Source organism: Ranitomeya imitator, chromosome 2, assembly GCF_032444005.1.
Source record: "Ranitomeya imitator isolate aRanImi1 chromosome 2, aRanImi1.pri, whole genome shotgun sequence".
NCBI classification, from domain to species: Eukaryota; Metazoa; Chordata; class Amphibia; order Anura; family Dendrobatidae; genus Ranitomeya; species Ranitomeya imitator.
In genome coordinates, this window is record NC_091283.1 from 27,412,729 (window position 1) to 27,436,943 (window position 24,215).

At 46.5% G+C, this 24,215-nt stretch overlaps 1 protein-coding gene across 12 annotated transcripts; it reads right to left on the bottom strand.

The window, feature by feature from the left end:
• Positions 1-1,213: 1,213 nt before the first annotated feature.
• Positions 1,214-23,963, bottom strand: PHF1 (PHD finger protein 1). Of its 12 annotated transcripts, none has more exons than XR_011317939.1 (15): positions 23,761-23,926; positions 14,069-14,259; positions 7,450-7,531; positions 7,264-7,359; positions 7,087-7,187; positions 6,865-7,013; positions 6,609-6,704; positions 5,705-5,773; positions 5,202-5,325; positions 4,466-4,533; positions 4,173-4,313; positions 3,927-4,030; positions 3,751-3,848; positions 3,588-3,665; positions 1,214-1,847 (listed from the first exon to the last, which is right to left on the bottom strand). XR_011317939.1 is itself a non-coding variant. In XM_069746257.1 (15 exons), the coding sequence occupies exons 2-15, from the start codon at positions 14,240-14,242 to the stop codon at positions 1,616-1,618; spliced, it is 1,626 nt and encodes a 541-aa protein (XP_069602358.1). In that variant the 5' UTR covers positions 14,243-14,259; positions 23,761-23,963; the 3' UTR covers positions 1,214-1,615. The 12 variants fall into 12 exon arrangements, 10 of the variants coding, with proteins under 10 accessions (XP_069602358.1, XP_069602363.1, XP_069602353.1 ...); XM_069746257.1 differs by having other exon boundaries at positions 3,927-4,041; positions 7,450-7,534; positions 23,761-23,963; XM_069746262.1 differs by having other exon boundaries at positions 3,927-4,041; positions 23,761-23,925.
• Positions 23,964-24,215: the final 252 nt, after the last annotated feature.

Here is a 24,215-nt window from a genome sequence, read left to right on the forward strand (position 1 = left end):
TATAGATTCTTTACTGTACAAGTAGAGACTATGTAATCTTTACTATAAGAGCAGTGAGACTATAGATTCTTTACTGTACAAGTAGAGACTATTCTGTACTATAAGAGCAGTGAGACTATATATTCTTTATGGTACAAGCAGTGAGACTATGGATTATTTTCTGTAAGGGCAGTGAGACTATAGATTATTTACTGTACAAGTAGAGATATGGATTCTTTACTGTAAGAGCAGTGAGACTTTGCAATCCTCAACACCACAATTTTGGGGTGGTTGCTTCATTGAACAGTCCTATAAGGGCCGGGACGCTTTTCTTGATAAATACAGTATGATATTGCAGGTTAGGATTACTGTATTCTACGATAGGACATTGAACCAGGGAAGTCGTGTGACTCCCAGAAGGAAAGAATTTAGCATCTGCCTCATGGGGTTTCTACCTTCCTTTGGATCAACACGTTAGGATTAGTGATGAGCGAATATACTCGTTACTCGAGATTTCCCGAGCACGCTCGGGTATCCTCCGAGTATTTTTTAGTGCTCGGAAATTTAGTTTTTCTTGCCACAGCTGAATGATTTACATCAGTTAGCCAGCATAAGTACATGTGGGGATTCCCTAGCAACAGGCAACCCCCACATGTACTTATGCTGGCTAAGGCTACGTTCACACTAGCGTTCCGCTAGTGTGCGTCGACTTAGCGTCGGGCGACGCAGCGGCGACGCACGCGTCATGCGCCCCTATGTTTAACATGGGGGACGCATGCGTTTTTGTGTGTTGCGTTTTGCAACACTTGCGTCTTTTTTGCTGCTAGCGTCGGACCAAGAAAACGCAACAAGTTGCATTTTTCTTGCGGCCGATTTTCGGCAAAAAACGACGCACGCGTCGCAAAATGCAGCGTTTTTGCGTGCGTTTTGCCGCGTTTTTTGTGCGTCGTGCGTTGCGTCGCCGACGCAGCGGCGCGCAACGCTAGTCTGAACGTAGCCTAACAGATGTAAATCATTCAGCTGCGGCGATGAAAACTAAATCTCCGAGCACTAAAAAATACTCGGAGGACCCCCGAGTGTGCTCGGGAAATCTCAAGTAACGAGTATATTCGCTCATCACTAGTTAGGATTATATGTTGGAACTGAAGGATCTCTGTATTTTTTCAATTATGTAGAAAAACAAAATAACCTGTGAATAGTGAAAACGGCAATAGATTACAGCAGAGAAGGAAGCTTGTGTCTCTTTTTTAATAATCCCAGACAGACATGTATGTGGTTTTCCATGAAGAGTCTAATAGACAAGAACCAAACAGACACCATCTTAAACCAGAGCCTAGAACAGACAGAACATCGGACCTTCAATCCCACATAGTAAATCATGAAATACAAAATAAAAAGCTCAGATTTCCTTCATGACATCATCAATCTGTCCATGTGTGATGTGATGCAGCCTCGCGAGCTGACGCGGTATGAACACGTGACACGACGAGAATCACAAGCAGCGCTATGTACACGCGTGTACAGAAAGTCCAGGATCAGCCTTGGAGAACTGTATGTACAATAAGCCAAGATCGTGGGATCCTCACAGGTAGCACATGGTAGAGTAGAGCGCGTGATCGGTGTGCATTTCCATGGATCAGAAGATTTCCCCTTCTTCCCTTTCCACTAAATATTCAATAGCCCCCTCTGCAGTGACCCTCCGGGCGAGCACCTTGGTGCCCTGCTCTGGTGACCCGGACCACTCGCAGCCATCGGAGGAGGAGGAGGATGGAGGTGCGGGAGGGGAGGATGGCTCTGGAGCAGGGATGGGTGGCTCCAGCACCTCGGGGAGAAGCGGAGACACTTCTGAGACTGCAGGAGACACCTCACTGAAATAGATGGAGAACATCGAATTTCACAGATAAGTGAGTCACGGCCTCTAGCATTCACCTGAGAATCCGCCTACAACACCGGAGAGATCTATTAATATTGTAATATTGTCCTGAGTTTAGACTGCAGAATTTATGCCACATTTGTCAGAGGAGCAAGCTGTGTAATAAATTTGATACATCCGACTATTTTACCCTTTTCCTCACGGCACCTCTTGGATGTCTTATTTTACTTCAATAGTTTGCACCGTGGTGTAACGGTCCATGCCATTAACTAGTGATGAGCGAATATACTCGTTGCTCGAATTTTCCTGAGCACGCTCGGGTGGTCACCGAGAATTTATGACAGCTCGGAGATTTAGTTTTCATAGCCCCAGTTAAATGATTTAGGGCTACTAGACAGCTTGATTACATGTGGGGATTCCCTAGTAACCAGGCAACCCCCACATGTACTTATGCTGGCTAACAGATGTAAATCATTCAGCTGAGGCGATGAAAACTAAATCTCCGAACACTAGCAAATACTCGGAGATCACCCGAGCGTGCTCGGGAAATCTTGACTAACGAGTATATTCGCTCATCACTACCAGTAACACATCTGGTGCATTTTACCACTTTTCATCCTCTTTAACGGGTAACTAATTAAAAAAACTATCGGAAAACCACTTGAAGTTACCAAAGAATAGGGATCCTTATAAATGAAAGAAACCAACTATACCTACTTGGTGCACTAATAAGTCTCTTGCCAGCTCAGAAATGACCACCAGTGACCTGACCCCTGAGGCCACTGAATGTTTGTATGGTCCGGTGACGAGTGGTCGGAGGTCATCACCTCTGGTCTGATAGAAACAGATCACATTTCAGGGGCAATTGTTTCTTTATTTTTTTCTATCTCTATTCTCTGGTAAAGGTACCGTCACATTAAGCGACGCTGCAGCGATCTAGACAATGATGCCGATCGCTGCAGCGTCGCTGGAGAGCTGTCACACAGACAGCTCTCCAGCGACCAACGATGCCGAAGTCCCCGGGTAACCAGGGTAAACATCAGGTTACTAAGCGCAGGGCCGCGCTTAGTAACCCGATGTTTACCCTGGTTACCAGTGTATATGTAAAAAAATACAAACACTACATACTTACATTCCGGTGTCTGTCGCGTCCCTCGCCGTCACCTTCCCTGCACTGTCTAAGCGCCAGCCCTAAAGCAGAGCGGTGACGTCACCGCTGTGCTCTGCTTTACGGCCGGCCGGCACTGACAGTGCAGGGAAGCAGAACGCCGGGGGACGCGACAGACACCGGAATGTAAGTATGTAGTGTTTGTTTTTTTTTTACATTTACACTGGTAACCAGGGTAAACATCGGGTTACTAAGCGCGGCCCTGTGCTTAGTAACCCGATGTTTACCCTGGTTACCAGTGAAGACATCGCTGAATCGGCGTCACACTCGCCGATTCAGCGATGTCTGCGGGAGATCCAGCGACGAAATAAAGTTCTGGCCTTTCTGCTCCGGCCAACGATGTCACAGCAGGATCCAGATCGCTGCTGCGTGTCAAACACAACGATATCGCTATCGAGGACGCTGCAACGTCACGGATCGCTATCGATATCGTTGTTAAGTTGTTCAGTGTGAAGGTACCTTTGCTTAAAAAAAAATAGTGCAAACTCCCTTTAAATGTCACATGTGAAATCCTACAGGTATAGAGGTCATCTCCTTATCCGGTCACTGGAAACTGAGCACACGCACCTAGACTGGAGGGAAGCAGCCACAGTCCCAGAAGTGTTTGCTGACGGATGGAAAGAGGCGAACATCCTAATTGGAGGGCTGGAATAAGAAGAAGATGATTAGACGGGTGCAATGTCCATCCAGATGGTTTTACCATTTAGTTATTTGCTGGGAGCACCCTTACCTCTGCAGGCAGCGCGCTCCAATACGGCGGAAGTTGTAGGCGCTACTGCGATATCCCAGGTACTCCTGGTTACAACTAAAAGGGTTTTGTACCACATCCTACAACAAGGACAGACGTCATGTAGATCTCACAGCGCATCTCCCACCTGCCGAGCACTTCACACCCCTCCAAATTACCTGGGTAAGAGCTCTCTGCAGCTTCTGCCTCTCCTTCCGAGTCCGTTTTTCTATGTTTGGTGTTTTTGTTTTGTGTGGGGGACTTCTCAGGACCCCCATCCTCCCTAAAAGGGAACTGCAAGAGATCTTTATATCCGCTCGCTGCGGAGGTGAAGGAAGACACGGAATGATATATATACACACAGTAATGTTTCATAGGAGTATAACATGGAGCACCAGACTGACCGGCAGGTCGGGGTCCCTCACCTTACACAAGGAGTGGAGCCTCTCACGTCGGCCTCCTGTAGTCTCAGCTCCGTCACCGTCGTCTGTGGGGCGGGAGGGGGGACGCGACTCTGCAGTCCAAAAAGACACTTCTTCTTCTTAATCTCCTTCCCAGAGATAAATCTACGAGCAGGAAGGAAACTTTAGCTAATGGCAAAGCTCGTTACAAAGATCCCTGACAGTTATCGGACATCACTTGTCGAATATTGCCACACATCCATCGGCCGGTCACATCGACCGTGTGTGAACACTGAGCCCGGACAGCAGTTTCTTACCTGTCTTTCTCGGCTGTCAAGGCGTGAAGCAGATGGGAGTACCTGTCCGAGCGAGGAGTATCTGTAAGCTGAAGATCAAGCATGGTCAAATATCTGCACTGTACACAGGTCACTAATAAAGTCATCGCCATTTACAGCAGCTTACTTCACTATGAGGAATCATATCATAAAAAGGGGAACTGTAAAACACATGGGCAGGAGAAAATCAGATTTATTCGTTTATAATAAAACTGAATTTCTAGTATATTTGGAAATTTAATGCAGGTGCCCCTCATTATACAGATATGGTGGAGTCTGTCAATGTAGAAAAGTTGACGTTTTCATCAGAGACGACCGCTTACAGATTGTGGCCCTCGGAGTATCAGATGATATACGCCAGGTCCCTTTCTCGACATCCCTGGCATAAATAGAAAATACAACCAGCCAGGGATACCCCTGCAGCAATATAGTATTATAAGGGGGCATTCAGATGAATGGCCGTCCATGCAGTAAGAGGACAACTCGATTCTGATCTGGGTGGTAGGGGATCTCAGCCGAGGGACCCACCATTTTTTTTTCGCCTAGTGCATATAAACAGGGAGCGTCTTTATATAACACAACTCACCACGATATCATAGTGTTACACAAATGGTGTAACAGGTCTGGGAGGCTGAGGAAGAGGAGGCTGCACCTTCGTACGGTTCCACCAGACTCCCCGAGAAACATGAAGACTACATCAGGAGCTTTCATAACTTACTTCTCCCAGTAGCAGACTCTCCCAGTTCTCATTCACAAAAGACAAAATTTCCCGCTCAAAATCGAAATATTTCTTCTTACAGCAAATACTGAGGTGATAGAGGACGAGGTGCGACACATCCACCCTGCCGGAGATAGAAACATTGTTATATTTGTTACCGTGAAAGTGGGAAAGGTAGAAAGTCACTGAAAGGTCGGTGAAAATAAAACTATAAAAATAGATGCAAAAATACAAAAATTACATCACATTTCTGGAGATGGTCAGCACTGGAACCGTGTGATGTAACGTACTGATTGTGGGGACAGGGGATTACAGGAGTACAGTGCAATCAGCTTGTTCCTAATGGATGATAACGGAATAATAGATGGCAATGAGCATGGGAATCCTGAACCCGAGGGTCAACCACAGGCCAGAAGGGAGGGACGGTGATTGTACAAAATCCTGAGAGTATTATTATTATCTGTGTGATTAATGCCATGATCCGTACGACCCACAACACTCACCATCCCAGAGGAAGTCTCCAGGCGTTTTCTGGACCTCTCGTACAGACCGAGCACTCAAAAACATAAAACCTGACAAACAGAAAGGGAAATATTCAATAATCATTCCCATCACATCTCACTGTTCCCACAGCCCTTCTTGATTTCACTGATATCAAAGGTAGAAATCAGCATCTAACGAGACATTTTCATTATTTAGTCGCGGGTTCCAGATTGTGGACCCGCACAACCTCTGGAAGGGTTGGAGACCAATCATTTGGAAGCTGGTTATGGTTCAAAATTTATAATCTCCCATCTATAGACCTCAATTTGCCATTAATATGGTCATAGCATCATCATGAGAACTATTCCCAATGTGTGAGATGATATAAAACACGTGCTGTATTAAAAATTTGCCGACCATAGAAAACTAAATGTTCCTGCCCCCCGCAGTCTGATAATGGAGGGATACAGGAGCCGCCGGTGCCAGATCGTACAGATCAACAGCCGGACTCTCCCTGAATACCCCATAAATGGGCAGTACTGCCCAGCTGGGGGTCAATAAGACCCCCACAAGGGTTCGGCACAGCGATGAATGATTCCCGACACAGACACCCGGATATCCCAAAGCTGAGTCATGTCTGAGGGAATGAGCAGAATTAAATATCTGTGATTTGGGGATTCATTTGGGGTCCGATTAATTTAGGGATCTGAACTTATTTAGACGTCTGGATTAGGGGTGTGAATTAAGTTAGGGGTCTGCCCTGGGATGTAACTTTGGGGGCGAAAGAGCTGCAATATCCTGACATAAAGGTTGACAAAGAAGAGGCTGATGGGCACTGGTAATTTTTAGGTAACACAAGGGTCCGATTTCTCCCGCCTGCTCCTCCGCGCCGTCCCTTCCATCCTCAGGGCGTTTCACACTCACCTGTCTCCGTATAACAGAGGTTTGCTCAGACACTGTGTACAAGCTTCATGAAACCACTGCAGACAGCGGCAGCACTGAAGCATCTTCATGTTCCATCTGTGGGGACAGAGATCCATGTGTATATATTGCTGTACCCGCCGATGACACCGCCGCGTGTACACATCTTATACTTACTCTGCTGCACCCACCCACTCCAGCTGCCCACCCTATCCCTGTGGATACCGCCCCCCATCATTTTTACTTACGCCATACTTACTCTCCAGGCCCCCCACAGTAACAGTAACACTGCTGCTTATTGGTTAGGTGCAGCGGATCCCACTCTAAAGACTTCAGCTGATAGGGCAAAGACAGCTTCATCTGCAGCATGGAGCGTGCGAAGGGGCCCTTCTTGAGCGCGCCACCTCTCTGCGAGAACGACACACGAAGGAGCTATTAGGGCCATAGTGAGAATTGGAGGAACATACGGGACGACACGTACCTTGGTCGCCACTGCGAAGACGCATTGTCTGCACATCCAGGAGTTCCCTGCACTATCTGTATCGCATGGCACGCTGGGCACGTGACATTCCTGGTGATAAGCTGCGAGATAAGTAGAGTTAAGTACCAGGGGAGCAGCAGTGTAAATGTATGTGGCGAACACCGTGGCCTGACGTACCGTGCTTACACTTCCCACAATGCACCAACCTATTGTCGGGGGTGCACGCCTGCGAGTTGCACACACAGCACAGCTGCTCCTTTCCGGGCACAGCGGCTGAGGGAGAGACGAGCAGGTTACCTCGGCTGCCAGGGTGCACGGCAATCACTCATTAATCATTCAGGAGGAAAATAATTTGATTCTTACGGGGGAAGATGTCCTTCCAGAGCACGGAGAACTGGGAATTATCCTCAAAGCGAACTAAGCACGTCTCCTGCGAGCTGTCCACCTGCTCATGAACCAGAGAGAAGAGAACGGCAGGAACGATAGAGTATATGGAAGACAGTCCAGGACGTATATACATAGATTTAGGCTGGTGCCCATCCAGTAGAGCCCAGTCCACACTAAGTGACAGGTTTTATCCCTCATGGGCATAAAATAATAAAAGATAGCGTATTTACATCCGCAGATCCAGCTCTGCAGCACGGGTGCACCCGCCATTCTATGCTTACTTGGCTGCAGCGATGACGTGCAGCCTACATGTGACCACTGCAGTCAATCACTGGCTTCAGAGAGGTATGGCACAACACCAGTGATTGACTGCGCTCACTGCAGCAAAGTAAGCATACAATGGTGGGTGCACCAGAGCTGCAAAGGTGGAGCAAACTACCGCATCTTAGGTTATTTTATCACATTTCCTTCTCCTTGCCTATTTTTTTCTTCTGAAAATGTGAAGCTCTTTTGAAGGCCACCTATTTGTGCTTTGACAGAGCTGTAGTGCGAGTCCAGCACCGGTATCCTATCTTCGCTTCATTTTAGTGATTGTGGAGGCCTTAGCACCACCGATCAAAAACATCCAATATGTCTCTATGTCATATGAACTTTTTTTTTTTTATTTAAATAGATTTTTATTGAAAGCGAATATGAACAATACAATTTATGCATTTTCCAGTATATTACAAAATTTTTACATTTTCCAAACCCCCAACAATCCCAACAAAACCCAAACCTCCCCCTCCCCTGACAGCTCATACCCAGTTATACTTTGTTACCAGTATTGATGGCTCTTTGAGCCATTTGAATCACTTATGTCCGCTTGTTCTTTAGCACTCTCTTCCTTTCAGAGGCCCTCATCCTCCCATTTCCCATACCTACTTTCCCAGCTCGAGCCACGGAGACCACATTTTATCAAACGTTTCTATTTTCCCACGTCTTTTGTATACCCCCTTTTCCAAATTGAGACCATGTTTAACATATTTCAGGAATTCACCCCTTGTAGGCGGCTCATCCTTGATCCAGTTCCTTGCTATTACCTTCCTTGCCATATATAATAGCCTAGCTATTGCTATCTTCCAGGTGTTATCCACTCTAATTTCCTCTACATGTCCCAGTATACACACTATCGGATCTCTCGGCACTCTGCATTTATACGCCCCTTCCACACGGCTCATTACCACCAACCAGAAAGCAACCAGTCTTGGACATGTCCACATCATGTGGTATATTCCTGCATTCTCAGTCTTACATCTCGGGCATTCAGAGTCAGCACGCAACCCCGCTCTGTGCAACACTTCCGGTGATTTATAGACTCTGTGCAAGATGTACAGCTGCGATAGTCTATACGGCTCGCTCAGTGACACTCGTGGAACCCACTCCAACACCGACTCCCAGGTTTCATCCTCCATTGGGCCTAAATCTCTTTCCCATTTCGCTCTCGCTTTTAGAGGGAAGTCTAGTAAATATGCATGTAGAAGGTCCTTATAAAGGGTGGTAATGACTCCCCTTGTGGACCCTTCCCCACATACGTATTCCAGAACTATGTCCTCCTGGATCTCAATACCACCGCCCTTGTTTTGCGCTTTAAAGGCATGTTTCATCTGAGCATATTGATACTCCCCAGTCGGTCTCAATCCAAACTCCCCCTGCAGCTGCGAAAAGGACTTTAATCCTTGTTGTTGAATTATCTGAGCCACCAAGTGGATTCCTTTGGCCTGCCACTCCGCCAGCACTCCAAGAGCCGCAAACTCAACCAAATTATTATTAAGCCATATCGGTGTAAATTTAGTCAGCCCCGTAACCCCCCGAATATGTCGCAGTCTGGTCCATAATTTATGTATCAAAAACATAGTTGGGTATAATTTCCCCAATACTCCCAAGGAGCCATCCTCCAGACACTGCGCCACCGGTCTTCGGTTTGTCACCCTCTCCAACAAGTGTTGTACCGCACTGGTAGACGCTCCCCGCGCCCAGCCCTTCAAATGCTGGCTCTGGGCTGCAAGAAAATATAACTCAGGATTGGGTAAAGCCAATCCTCCATCTTCCTTGGGTCGCTGAAGCGTCTCCAGGCGAATACGTGGGTACCGCCTCCCCCATATCAGGCTTCTAAAAAGAGCATTAATCTGCCGGAATTTCCCACGTGGAATCCAAACTGGCGCATTATGTAGGACGTAAAGTAATTTGGGCATCAGAACCATTTTAATGAGATTAACCCTACCCACCACCGATAGGTGTAATTTATTCCACGCATCCACTTTTGCTTTAAGGGCGCCCATGAGAGGAGTCAAATTCCTATACAAAAACTCTGTAACTGGCATCGAGATCCATATTCCCAGGTATTTGAAAAGGGATGCCACCTTAAGCCGCCCCTCTCCCAATGGCTCACTTCTGCTCTCCTCCACCCCATCCACCTCGAAGAGGACCGATTTATCCCAATTTATCCTCAATCCCGACAAGGCTCCAAATTTCCCAATGATCTCGATAGCCCCATTCAAGGCTTCATCCGGGTCCGCCAGGAACAGTAAGATGTCATCTGCATATAACGCGATCTTCTCCTCAACACTCCCATATCTGAACCCAGGAACCTCATCCGATTGTCGGATCTTAGCGGCCAGTGGCTCCACAGCTAAGGCAAACAGAAGGGGCGACAGTGGGCAACCCTGCCTCGTACCTCTGGCCAACTTTATAGGCTGAGAAAGTTCCCCATTCACTCTAATTCTAGCTGTTGGTAGTGAATATAACAGTTGAGTCCATGCCACAAATTGCGGACCAATACCCATACACTTCAACACCCGCCAGAGATATCCCCACTCCACACTGTCAAACGCCTTATGGGCATCCAAGGATGCAATAACCCTTCGGCCACAGTTGTCAGACTTCAGCTGTAGGTTCATATGCAGCCTCCGCAGATTAACCGCTGTAGACCTGTCAGGCATAAAACCAGACTGATCCGGATGTACAAGGCTAGCAATGACGCTGGACAAACGGGTAGCTAACACCTTGGCCAAGAGTTTGACATCGATGGTTAACAGAGAGATTGGTCGATATGACTCAGGCTTCCCCAGATCCTTATCCTCCTTCGGAATAACCACTATAATAGCCTCCCTCATAGATGCTGGGAGATACCCTTGGCATCCAGCCTCCTCCAGTACTAACTTTAATCTGGGAATCAGCACTTCCTCCAAACTTTTATAGATTTCGGCTGGTAACCCATCAACCCCAGGTGCCTTCCCATTAGCCATAGACTTCAGCGCCCGACTCAGTTCCTCCTCGGTGATAGGGGCATCGAGGCTCACCCCATCCTCCTCACTCAATTTCGGAAGACCCAGACTCTCAAGGAAAGTCTCCGTATCTCCGGCTGACTCATTGACCCTGGAGGAATATAAGTCCGCGTAAAAGTCCGCAAAGACCTTTATAATTTCAGGTGTTTCAGATACCCTGCTCCCCCCATCTGAAACCAACGAATGTACATACGAGGTACCACGCTGAGCCGCGGCTACCACCGATAGCATGTGTCCCACTGTTTCTCCCTCCTGAAAATAAGCCACCCTCTGAAACTCCCGCTTCCTTTCAGCTTTTCCCAGCAGAATCTTTTCCATACAATTTTGCGCTGTTCTCAACCTTTTCTCTGCCTCAGAAGTCCCCAGCACTACCATCTCGTCCTCTGCGGCTTTCAGCTCCTCCATCGCCACTCTCTCCGCCTCCCTTGTCCTCCTCTTACACCTACTAATGTCTCTAAATAGTAACCCTCTCAGGTACGCTTTCATTGCATCCCAAACAGTTAGAGCATCTGTACTCCCATCATTTAAAGCAAAGAATTCCGTCACCTCCTTCCCAATACCGTCCAAATCAATACTCTGTAACCAGTTAGGATGGATCTTCCATTCTCTCCCACTTGCGGTCCGTGTTCCCAACAACCTAACCTCCACCTCAATTGGACTGTGATCCGAAAGGGCCCTCGGCAGATAACGCACCTCTCCCACCATTGTGTCCAACAGGCGGTTACCCAGCGCCATATCAATTCTGGATAGCGTAGCATGAGCCGGCGAGTAGCACGAGTATCCTCTCTCCCCAACATGTCTAACTCTCCATAGATCAATCATGCCTATTTCACGCACATAGGTACCAAATGTTGTAGTGTGCCCCTCCGACCTGTTCTGGGTGTTCTTATTTTTATCCCAAAAGTCATCACAGATATTGTTCAAATCCCCAATAATTAAGAGTGGTAGTGGTTCCCATCGTTCCACCCTCTCCAACACCTCCCTGATCTTCTTACTTGAATATGGAGGTGGAATATACATTGCCGCCACACACAATCTCACTCCATACAATATACATTGTATTACCACATACTGACCCTCAGCATCCACGCATACTTTCACCTCTTCATACTGCACTCCCACCGGCACCAACACTGACACACCTCTTGAGTACGTCGAAAAGGTAGAATGATACCCTTTCTGTATCCAACGTCTATTCAGTACGTCCACTTTCTCCTGTATCAAGTGCGTCTCTAGCAAGCATATCATAGAAGCCCGCTGATCCTTCGCATACTGCAAGCTCGCAGCTCTCCTAGATTTATCCGCCAGACCTCTCACATTCCAACTCAAAATCTTAAAGCGGTCCCCTATTATGTGACTCATCATCTTTAGTTATGTCTTTACTCCCCGTTCTGAGCTGTCTAACTTCCCTCCCCACCCTTACCCCTACCCCCCCTCCCCCACACCCCCCAATACTATACATTCTGCCTCTTATCAAGAGTGGGGCACCATCACCCATTGCGAACACTCTTGTTAACGTAACCTTCTCCTTCCGCCTCCCGCTACCGTTTATAACAGAATTCGGCGCAATTCTTAGAAGAACAATATAATTCAACCTGTATTAAATTACAACTGCAAGAAACTAAATAAACTTTTAGTACGTTGCACACCCTTCCTCCCTCGTACTTCTCCGCCGCATCAGCACACCCAGTACATTCCCTGAATAATACCCAGCTCCACCCTCCAACCTTCACATTTCAATTACCAGTGTACTGTCAGTCCATCTCTTTTTCCCCTTTTTGAAAGAATTAAAATACCTCCCGACTAACCCACCCCACATTTTCAATCTCCTTTTCCTTTAAGCTTTTTAGCATTAAGATCTATCCACTGGGTAGCGTCCTCCGGCGTCTGGAAAAAATGAATCTTATCCAGCGCTACCACTCTCAGTCGTGCCGGAAACATCATGGAGTATTGCACTCCCAGTTCTCTCAGCCGTCTCTTGATACCCGTGAACATCATCCGTTGTTTCTGTACCAGGGCGGAATAGTCAGGGTAAATAGCAACTCTTTGACCTCCAATTGTCAGATCCGTCATGTCTCTAGCTTTCCTCAGGATAATGTCTCTGTCTCTGTAGTTTAGGATTTTGGCAAGCATGGTACGGGGATTTGCTCCAGGGACAGGTGGTTTCGGTGGGACCCTGTGGGCTCTTTCTACCGCAAATACTTTTGTCAGTGCTGCATCACCAAAGGTCTCAAGGAGCCAGCTTTCAATATACTCCGTGGGATTCCTCCCCTCAATTTTTTCAGGGACACCCACTATACGAATGTTATTTCTTCTGGACCTGTTCTCCAGATCCTCATTTTTTGCAGCCAGCTCCGATATTGCCTGAGTAAACTTCCTCTCCGCTTTCTGCAGCTGCACTATATGGTCTTCTGCCGTGCTCACTCTTTCCTCCACAGCCCCCACACGTTTGTCAATCTTCTGCAGGGCTGCATTTATCTGGGCTGTATCCCCCTTGACCTCCTGTATCTGCTGGGTCAGGGATTGTTTGCAGGATGATACCAGTGCAAAGACATCTCTAAGGGTGGGCTCTGCTCCTGACTCCTTATCTTCAGATCCCCCTACTACCACCGCCATGTCACCATCCCTGCTCCCCTGTTGTACCTCCTGCTCCTCTGCTGGGCTTTCCTCCTCTCCTTCTGTGTCTGTGTCTGCTCCGGCATCCTCCTCTGCTTTTCCTGTGTTCCCTGCGGCCTCCACTCTAGCAAACTGCTGGAGCTTTGCCGCCGCCGCCATTCTCTTCTGGCATGCCGCGTTGTCCTTCTCCGCCTTCTCTCTGGCGTCGGCGCCATCTTGGCTGATCCCAGCCTCGCCGGCTCCTGCATCTCTTTGCCTCCTCCTGGTCATATTTATTGACCTCGAGGCCGCCTCTATTCACCGCCGCACTCCCGGGACTTTCCTGCAGCCGGTAAGCGCCTTGAATCGCCGCTCAGCTGCGGCTTATAAGGATAAATTGAGCGTTAGCAGCGGGAGCGCTCTGTCACACGTCCGCTCACATGGACGTTCAGGCCACGCCCCATGTCATATGAACTTTTCTGAAAGTGCAAACCCTTTTTACGGCTGTGCGCGGTGATCACAAGCATGGGACTCCGGCATCATAGGACCTGGGCGCAGAGCTCTCCATCACAATCTGTAAACATTAGGGCAGCTACGGCACTAATACGGAGCCATCCCAGAAGTAACAGAAGCCATTACTGTGAGTCTAAAACCTCCTTAAAATTAAAATTTACCTTTTTGATGATTCCTAGATAGAGGAGTCCATCGGTCCAGCGAGCTAACACATCCTGACCCTCCCAGAAACGCGCCAGAGTCTGGAAGCGAGGTCGTTTCACCAGTGCAGGAGTCACTCTCGGGCTGACAGGTGTCGTGCGGCTGGGTCGTGTCGAGGGCTCCCGCCCCTCCATCACATTTTAAAAAGAACCTGAAATTACAAAGACAAGTAAAAAATTTAGTAAAGAACATAACACATCAAAGAATAAATGTCATAAATATGGATGTGATATCTGCAACCCCGACACTGAAACCATCTGATATTGTGCCACCAAAACCGCTCCGACCTACTGAGGTTTGGACATGAAACCTGTGGTTCTAAGATAACAGCAGACGAGTCGCAGAAGCTGCAGAAAAGCTGATAGAGAGGAGCGATTCTGACCATCTCCTGCGATTACAACAGCAGAGAGGCCACTGTGACAATGTATTCTGTGCCTGTATATATAGTTGTGCCACAGTACTTTCCACATGGCTGACAGGCGCCACGTGTTTGGGACTTTTTATTTGGTTGCACTTCCATTCTTTATTTTTGCAAAACCAAACACTCTTAAAAACAAACAGAAGAACCTTAGTTGGGAAATCTATGGCACAGGGGAGAAAAAACTGAATTTGCGGTTTAGCACCAAAAACCACTGGCCAAAGTCAGAGACCTCCACCGGGCAATTATATAATTACCTAAGGCCCCGTAGTTACAGTAGTATATTAGAGCCTATCACTATAATAAGGATATATTGGGGTCCGTGGCTGTCACTAACATGAGGGTCTTGTGGCTGCCACGTCACGTTATCACCATGGTAATATGATTCAAGGTTTTTTTTTCGTGATTCTTTGAAGGGTTGGAACTTTTATCCTCAGAGCCCTATAGTCTAAACATCACTGATAACTTCACAATTAAGCCAATATAAATGATTGGAAATTACTGTGAAATAATGAAAATGTATGTAACATCCCATTACTTCACCAGCATCCGTAACCCGTGTGTGGGGAATGTGGAGGGATCGGGGAACGTCCGGCCGTGCATTCATGTCTGTACACACTATACAGTTTATAGGTCAGTAACCCCTTGTATTGGTCCACGGGTGCCTGTATTATACTGCAGTGTCCGTCCGCAGGCTTCTTGTCAAACACTCATCAGGTCAGTTAGTGGTCCTAACCTGGACCTAGCCGTGTGTAGGCAGCTTCCCAGTATCACTGATGTGAATACCGTAACCGACTCTGTATAGCGAGCAGATGCTGCAGACAGGAGAGGAAGCCTGCACTAACACTGCAGGAGCGGAGTGAGTGTGCACACCCCATGTCAGCGCGCGTGTCTCCTGTCTGTGGATGTAATTCAGGCCGCACTCACTCTGCACAAGAGAGTGATGTCAATCAAGCAAAGAAGAGGTGCGCAGCATGCTGACTGAGTGGGTGGAGTGGTGCATGGAGCCGGACACGCCGAGGATCCCTTATCTGCATACGCCGTAACACCATTTTTCTGTACAAATAAAACATCACTCCGGTGTTTTTTATTATTCCAGCGTTGAAGTGGTATCACTAATCCCTTTCCCTAGTAATATACTTACCAGCCGCCTTCTTCTGCTATTCCTGGCGCCGCTGCGGTCCCGGTCCACCATCTCGTGACGACAGCTTCTGACTGACCGAAAGTCGGAGGTAACCGTCACAAGCTCTCAGCGTAAGTCCATGAGATCCTCGTTCTATCATAGACTTACATTGAGAAGTGACCGCCGGCTCGCCCAGCAAACACCGGAGCCAACCGGCAAGTCACAACCTTCAGGAGACGACCGAAGCGGATGAAAGATGAAGACAGCGGCTGGTGAGTACAAGACTAAGTGCAGAGGCCTTACATTCGTAGGGAAAGAAAAGCAGCTGGAGGGGCACGTGGAGATTGGGGCTACATGACATGTTACACAAGAGCAATTATCAGGCAAGATGTATATATAAATATATATATAAATTATTGGTGTAACTTATCTGCAAGTTTCTGTCTCACAACTATTTTAGAGATTTTATTTCAATATAAATAAAACAGGCAAATCTCCAAGAAATGGCATGTACCATAGGTCGCAGTGGCTTCTATCAATGTCTATGGCACACGAGTCCTGTGTGACTTGCGACAGAAAATCCCACATTTGAAAATATCTGCGCCTTTGTATCACAGAGTTAGGAGGTTGCAATGCGACACCAAAGAAAGTAATTACACATTGCAGTGAAGCCCTAGCCTAACGAAGGGAAATCTATGGGCGTTAAGCACCCTGTAGGACTGTATAAGTTGTATAAATCAAGTTTTGGGGGTGATAAACTCCCTTTAAAGGGGTGCAAAATAAGAGCCAGGCTTGCTCTAATACAGAGGACTCCAGAGAAGTGCACAATATTCGGTTAGTGCTATTAACCAAATGGCACAATATTTGCAGGATATTATAATTGCCCTGTCCTTACAGGGGATCAGTGACGGCCCGCGACATGTCCGTGTCAGTAAATTATCTATAAAACAACAATTCTGGAGCCTCTTTCCTTAGGGTACGTTCCCATGATCGGGAAGTATAGCAGAGCTTTGGACGCAGTGTATTTTTACATGCTGCGGCTTGTAAAACCCGCACCGCGAGTAAGTTTACGTACTGTCAAATAGAAGCACAGTGGGCAGGAGATTCCTATAAATCCCATATAATGCGCTTGTAACCTAGAAAGCGTCCAACATTCCTGATCGTGGGCAAGTACCGTCATACTTCTGCATTGTGCTGCTCCTCTATTATCCCACCCAAATATTTATTAATAAATTGACAATGGACTGGCACCATTCTGCTTGTTAGAGGCGAGTCCCTGACACGATCTATCTCTGCCAGCACTGACTGGACAGGGCCAAAGTGTGTGGGCGCACACCCCAACTGGTAAAATCCACAAAGTCTCCCATCACTGCTGTCATCAGGGCTGTATAGTCAGTGCAGGAAGGGCTGTAAATGTTTTCAGAATAATTTGGGAAAGTTATTAACTGCCTTATAAACGTCTGTTCTGTTCCTGATCTAAGGATCTCGGCTTTCAGTTGAGATGAATCTGTGCTGCACTTTATGTCCATGCTTGGTAGTGACCAGTGCTGTGGAGTCAGAAGTCAGGGAAACTGAGGTGTCAGGAGTCAGAGTCGGTGGTTTGGCTTACCTACTCCACAGCGCTGGCTGTGATCTTGCAAACTCTACACTTTCCACTTAAGTCTGATTTACGTTTCCCTTTAATGCCCGTTCCCTGTCCCCGGAGCCAGTTCTTTCCCTCACTGCTCTTTGGAGGTAGGGCCGGCAAACCTTCCCTCTACACAAACGGAAAGGGACAAACCTGGACTGTAGATTGGCCCCATAGCAGGTCCATTAACCCATTATCTACCAATGTCCTTTTTTTGGGTCAGCTAATCTTTTGCTTCTAGCAACTAAGATTTTATAATTAGGTCCAATTTTTTGTGTTGTGTTTGTAAAATGAATGTTTTCAAAATAGGAAATCATGTCTTTGTAATTTTTAATTGAATATTGGAACGCCCTTTTCTGAAAAATCCGTAAAATGAAAATTTCTAATTTGGCAAGTAATGGGTTAACAGGATTCACTTTTCCCATCAAAATGCGCTACTTTGTTCTTGTACCTAACAGACTATGCACCATCACTTTTCATGAAAGCTACTGGGAAATCTTAATAAACCTGTTGGAGCAGTGAAATACGCACGGATAAAAGGAAATTATGCCGACAACCATCACATAAACTTCCAAGTTAGTTGTTTCATAGCTTTTCTGGCTTTGGAGCATGAAAGCCAAGGTGGTTTCTGTGGCTTTATAATATATTTTGTGGTACAATTCCTCGCAGTGAATGGAAACATTTATTGTTCACGTCCATACGATGAAACTAGTGATGAGCGAACGTGATCAGATATCGTGTTTTCTGAGCATGCTCAAGGTGTTATTCGAGAATATTCGGCGTGCTCGAATAATATGTCCGAGTCCCTGCGGCTGCATGTTTTGCGACTGTAAGGCAATCCTCTCACATGTTGCAGCTGCCTAACAGACAAGTAATCCCCGCATGTGTTGTGACTAACAGCTGCAGGGACTTGAATATATTGAGACCGCCCAAGATTCTCAGACAAGACGTTATCCGAGCACGTTCGCTCAGCACTAGTTGGAACATGTCCTGCTTATAAAGCTGCAGAGCACGTTACAAGAGAGAACACTCATGAGCCCCATACACATTAGATAGCGGTGGGATGGACGACCACTTGGCCACCAGATGTCTGTCCAGATTTCCCCTTATGCAGGAAAGCTCAGGAGCGTCTAAGCAGTATCTCATCTCTTGAGGATCCGATGTTGAAATTCCAACAGGTCAGATCCTTCTCTCCTCTGACATCTGTGTTGGCGGTTCAGCCTATATACATGTGTTTTTATGCCACTTTTGCAGTAGTTAACACATAAAACCTGTGGAAAACTTACATTTTCGGTGTCATTTTACAAGTGAAAAAAGTTTACAACTAGAGATGAGTGATCCCAAACAGAAATGTTGGGGGTTCGTACCAGACTGTCACGGTTCGGGTCTGAACGCCGAACACGGACCGGCTGCTGAAATCTGGTGGAGTGTTTAGGGTAAGTCTGTGGTGGCATGGAGGAGAGAAAGAGAGAAATCATTTTTTTTTGCTTTTCGGGTATCCATTATTTACAATGAGGTTTGGGTTCTGATGGAAGTTCAGGTAAAGTTCTGGTACCAAAACAGAACTTTCTAAACAGTTCGGATCAGGTACCAAAACAAAAACTTCCAACGATCTGCCTATCCCTATTTAAGACACGTGTTGCCTTTTAGATCCAGTTGATCCTGAAAATCTGCAGCCTGTCGATTTATGATCCAGATTTTCACTGCAGATTTCACCCTTTGTAATGCAGGTGAGATCAGTGCTGAACCTGTAACACTTCAGCAGCGAAATCTGCACTGTTTGGTGTGGATTTTGCAATTCCTGCATGAACGTACATCCTTACACATACCACCAGTGTTTGGCTTTTCATTATGTATAATAAATAATTACGGTATGTATAATATCTTATGTACATATCAGGTTCCATCTCGCAGGAAAACGCTTTGGATTGAGTTTTTTGGGAGTTAAATGTAACAAATTAAGTCGTCAAGGTGGAAGATTTTCAGAGACTAAAGATCTGTTCCTTTCATCCGGACAGGGCTGGGTTCAGATGCAGCGTGTGAATTTCTGCAGGCACCATTGAGATGAATTGGACAGTCACAGAAATTTCTGCACCAACATATCTGCAGTGTCTGAATTCACCCCGAAGGAACGTCAACAATGGGATTGATACGGACCGAATTTTCCATCCCATCAGAATAAAATTTGTAGTGTATTATCGTACCAGCAAAGTGAATGACATTTACTCTTCAAACACGCTGTGAAAAATAATCTGCAGTGGATATTGGCCTGGGGTGTGCATGTTACATATGCAGCACTTTTTTTTTTTTTTTTACAGCTGATTTAACCCATTACGAAGGGTGAAATCCACAGCCAACCCCCATGTAGCTCGATGCCTATTTTTCCATTGCTATAGCTCGATAAACCTGATGTATCCCAATAGAATCATACACAAAGAATATCAGAAAACGCTCTGCCTGCTTCCACGCGTTCTCACTTCGGACTTCTCTTTCTCCGATTTGCAAATGAGATTATTTGACCAATTCCATTATATAGATGGCACAGTTCTCACAATTCACAAAATCCGAGACTGAATGCAGTGAAATGTTGTGACTATATGCAGAATGCAGTGAGCCGCATGCAGTGATGAATGTGTCCTCAGCCACGTAGCGTGGGAAGCGGTATTAAAGGTGCAACCCATCCTTCACAGAGAAAGCAGAGCACGTCACAAATGACAAGCATTTACTTGGTGTCACCTGCTAGGCAGGGCACATAGCAGCCACAATCCACGGCCACGTGTGACCTACAGGACAGCGGGATCGATGGGAAGCCACGTAATAAGGATTGCACCTTTAATATTTCACCAGGACGAGTCTGAAGAGGCGATATGAAAAAGCTTTATGCAAAAATGTCAGACGAACATACAGATGATACGATGATTATAAGATTGAGTGTGAGGTCACAAAACAGTGATACATCAAAGAGAGGAATAGCGGAGGCCACGCTTCTCCTGGTCAATGTGCCGACCTCAGGATTCTGTCTCCGTCCAAATCTCGTGCTAAGTCTACTTGTCCTCCTAGGCCATCACTAAATGTTGTCTCCCGAGTCATGGACACGGCCATAAACTTACTGCAGTTACGTCCATCCTGAAGAAAGTAAACTAGTGTCACTGAACAGATGTTTGGCTTTTGGGGTCATGATTAAGGCTAATTGTCATTTAATAATATCTTAAGGCGGATCTTTCTGTTGGTCATCATACTTCCAATCAACCCCTCATATTCCCATCGTTAACGTCATAGGTCTTGTATATTCTTGTCTAATAAAATATTTGTGAACGAGGTGACAGGCTGAGTTTTTATCAAATGTCAGACCTGTCGAAGCAGAGGATACTTCCTTAGCTATATCAATGTCAAAACAACTAATCTTCTGAAAAAGTACACTTAGCTAAGACCTCCCTCTTCACCGCACAGCCAACATGGATCCCTTTAACCCAAAGGATTAACCCGAAGCTTTGGTTCAAATGACCAGAACCAGACCAGACAAGCTTCAAAACTTACCCTCCACGCCCCCAATTTCTCTAAGGCCGGGGTCACACTTGCGAGGGCAATGTGAGAAACTCGCGAGTCTCTCGCCTCAATACCCAGCCATTTGGACTGGAGCGTTCAGCCGAGTGCCGGCTGTATTGAGGAGAGTTTCTCGCATTGCACTCGCAAGTGTGACACCGGCCTAAGGCTACGACCCCACGATCAGGAAATAGCAGCCTTTTGGAAGCAGCATATTTCCGCTTCATTCTAACCGAACAGTTAAATCCATATGTGTTCAGTGAACCATGTGGATTTACCGCATGTACTAAATGGCTACGGGTGACAATATGCAGCGTCTCCACTACAGAAGTTGACATGCTGCAGCTCATAAACCCGCACCGCAGGTGAGTTTACGAAGCGTTAAATAGAAGTACAGTGGGCATGGGATTTCTATAAATCCCATCCACTGTGCTTCTAATGTAGAAAGCAGCGTTTTGGATGCAGCGCAGGTGAGCTGTGTGCAAATCGCTGCTATTCCTGATCATGGCCACGAACCCTCAGTGGTGGGAAAAGAAAAAGTGGTTACAAATATTTGCCATGTGATCACAGCAGCAGGGGCCGCATGGGAAACACAGAGAAAGTAATTCACAGAGTCCCACCGATATAAGAACGCCTACACCCCTATAGGAACCAACCTTACCGTATAGGGTAACAATATAAGCTCACTCCCTACTATACATAGTAATGCCATGGAATTACTCCTGAATGCTATAGGTCCTCTTGATAACATACAGTCATGCTATAAGTGCCTTCTCACTAGCATAATCTATGGATTCTCTCCATAACATACATGGGTACGCTCTACATTCTCCATTACTACAGGTTCCGATCACACGATAATCCTATAGATTCTCTCCACACCAACAAAGGCTGGACCGCGCCAACAAATACTGGGCAACAATGTGCCAGGACGAAGAGAAATGAACATGATCCCCAGGGCCTGGATGACTAACGTGAGAACGACTGTCAGGATCCATGGAAAAGGAGAAGCTTCATTATGATTCCATGACGACACTCGGCCGTATCGGACGCCCGGAGGAAGACGATGAGAACTTCTCCTTTTTCATGGGTTCTCTCTATACAGTATATGGCAGAACTACTGGCACATTCTAGGGTGTATGGTAATGATTAGTGATGAGCGAATATACTTGTTACTCGAGATTTCTCGAGCATGCTCGGGGTCCTCCGAGTATTTTTTAGTGCTCAGAGATTTAGTTTTTCTTGCCGCAGCTGAATGATTTACATCCGTTAGCATGCTCGGGAAATCTCGAGTAACGAGTATATTTGCTCATCACTAGTAATGATATATATTCTCTACATACCATGGATATTGTACTATAGGGTCACTATTCTATAGATTACTTCAGATTTTTTCTACAGGTTCTCCCCAGACCATATATGGCAACGCTGTAAGCTGCCTCCATCGATGGTAATACTATAGATTATCTCTATACGCTATGATCCCTTTATTCCATATACTGAAATTATATAGGTTCCCTCTATATTATACATAGTAATACTATAGGTTCCTCCCATATATACACCCATTCTATAGGACCTCTCCATACCATATATTGTAAGCTAGGTTTCCTCCTCTCATACATGGTAATTCTATAGGTCCTCTCCATGCCATATATGGTAATTCTATAGGCCCTCTCCATGCCATATATGGTAATTCTATAGGTCCTCTCCATGCGATATACGGTAATTCTATAGGTCCTCTCCATGCCATATATGGTAATTCTATAGGTCCTCTCCATGCCATATATGGTAATTCTATAGGTCCTCTCCATGCCATATATGGTAATTCTATAGGTCCTCTCCATGCCATATATGGTAATTCTATAGGTCCTCTCCATGCCATATATGGGAACACTATTTGCTCCCTCCACGCCATATATGGCAGTGCTATAGGTTCCCTCCCATATATGGTAACTCTATAGGTTCCTTACATACTGTATATAATACTATATGCTCCCCCATACCAGATATAGCAATTCTGTAAGTTCCCTCTATATAATATATGGTAATACTATAGATTCCAATACTGCATATAATACTATAGGCTCCCTCCGTACTGTATATAGTAATACTATAGGCTCCCTGTATACTGTATATGGTGACAGTATATAATCCCTTTATTCCTTATATTGAAATTATATAGGTTCCTTCTATATCATACATGGTAATACTATAGATTCCTCCCAAATATACAACCATTCTACAGGACCTCTCCATACCATATATTGTAAGCTTTTCTCCTCTCATACATGGTAATTCTATAGGTCCTCGCCATGCCATATATGGTAATTCTATAGGTCCGCTCATGCCATATATGGTAATTCTATAGGTCCTCTCCATGCCATATATGGTAATTCTATAGGTCCTCTCCATGCCATATATGGGAACACTATTTGCTCCCTCCACGCCATATATGGCAGTGCTATAGGTTCCCTCCCATATATGGTAATTCTATAGGTTCCTTGCACACCATATATGGTGATAATATAGGTCTCCCCATACCTTACATGGTAACGCTACGTATTATCATCCTCCTGTACCGCAGGGATCACACTGCAGCTCCATGACACCGCAGGGATCCGGTGAGCCCAGTCCATTACCTGCAGATTGAGCAGCCTCACTAATTAGCATAGCCTCCTCATTTGCCTACATTTGCATATTGTCCTGTCAGAAAAGTGCAGCGTCCTGTCACAGCCGGCGCTGCAGTCACTTCTGTCCTCCCGCCGGACTTAACCCCTTCACGGTCGCCTAGCCTCCATTCAGGAGCGGAGATTAGCGGCGGATCATTAGCCCAGGACCGTCCTTCTGAGGTAATTATTCTCCCGCGGCCTCTCCTGCTCCCGCCCCCCTGTCCTGGTAATTGGCCTCTGCTATTCCTCTCACACGGTGCTCCCCTCACCCCGGGGTCCCTTCCAGATTCCTCCCCCGGCTCCTCCTCTTCTTCTTCCCCTCACAGTGGCTCGGTGTCTTCCTCCCCCGCCTCTCCCGGGGGGGTCCGGGCAGGAGCGCGTCCTCCTCCTTCTTATCCTCGGGCCGCACCTCGGCCCGAGTGACGCAGCAGCCTAAAGGCAGGAGGAGCCAGGCAACGACCCCGGCGACGTCACCACACCCACCCCCGGAGCCAGCCAATCGGAACCATTTGATAAAAGAAAAGGCAGATCTCGGTGTCTGCAAAATTTTCCTATAGAAGAGGGCGGGGCTCTGAAAACGTCAGTCACGTTCAGCGACAGCCAATCAACGAGCGCGGGTAGAAAGCGGGAAAACCCTGAGGTACAGAGGAGCCAATTAGGCGTGAGAGAAACAACTAGAGGGTCACTTGGGATCTGGGCGGGAAAGCCAGGGGCCAATCAGATG

Coding starts and splice junctions, on each gene's coding strand:
- PHF1 (XM_069746252.1), bottom strand. CDS start 14,242: ATGGAGGGGCGGGAGCCCTCGACACGACCCAGCCGCACGACACCTGTC. Junction 3,666..3,750: donor GGAGCGCGCTGCCTGCAGAG/GTAAGGGTGCTC, acceptor TTCTTATTCCAG/CCCTCCAATTAGGATGTTCG. Junction 1,848..3,587: donor GCTGCTTCCCTCCAGTCTAG/GTGCGTGTGCTC, acceptor CATCTATTTCAG/TGAGGTGTCTCCTGCAGTCT.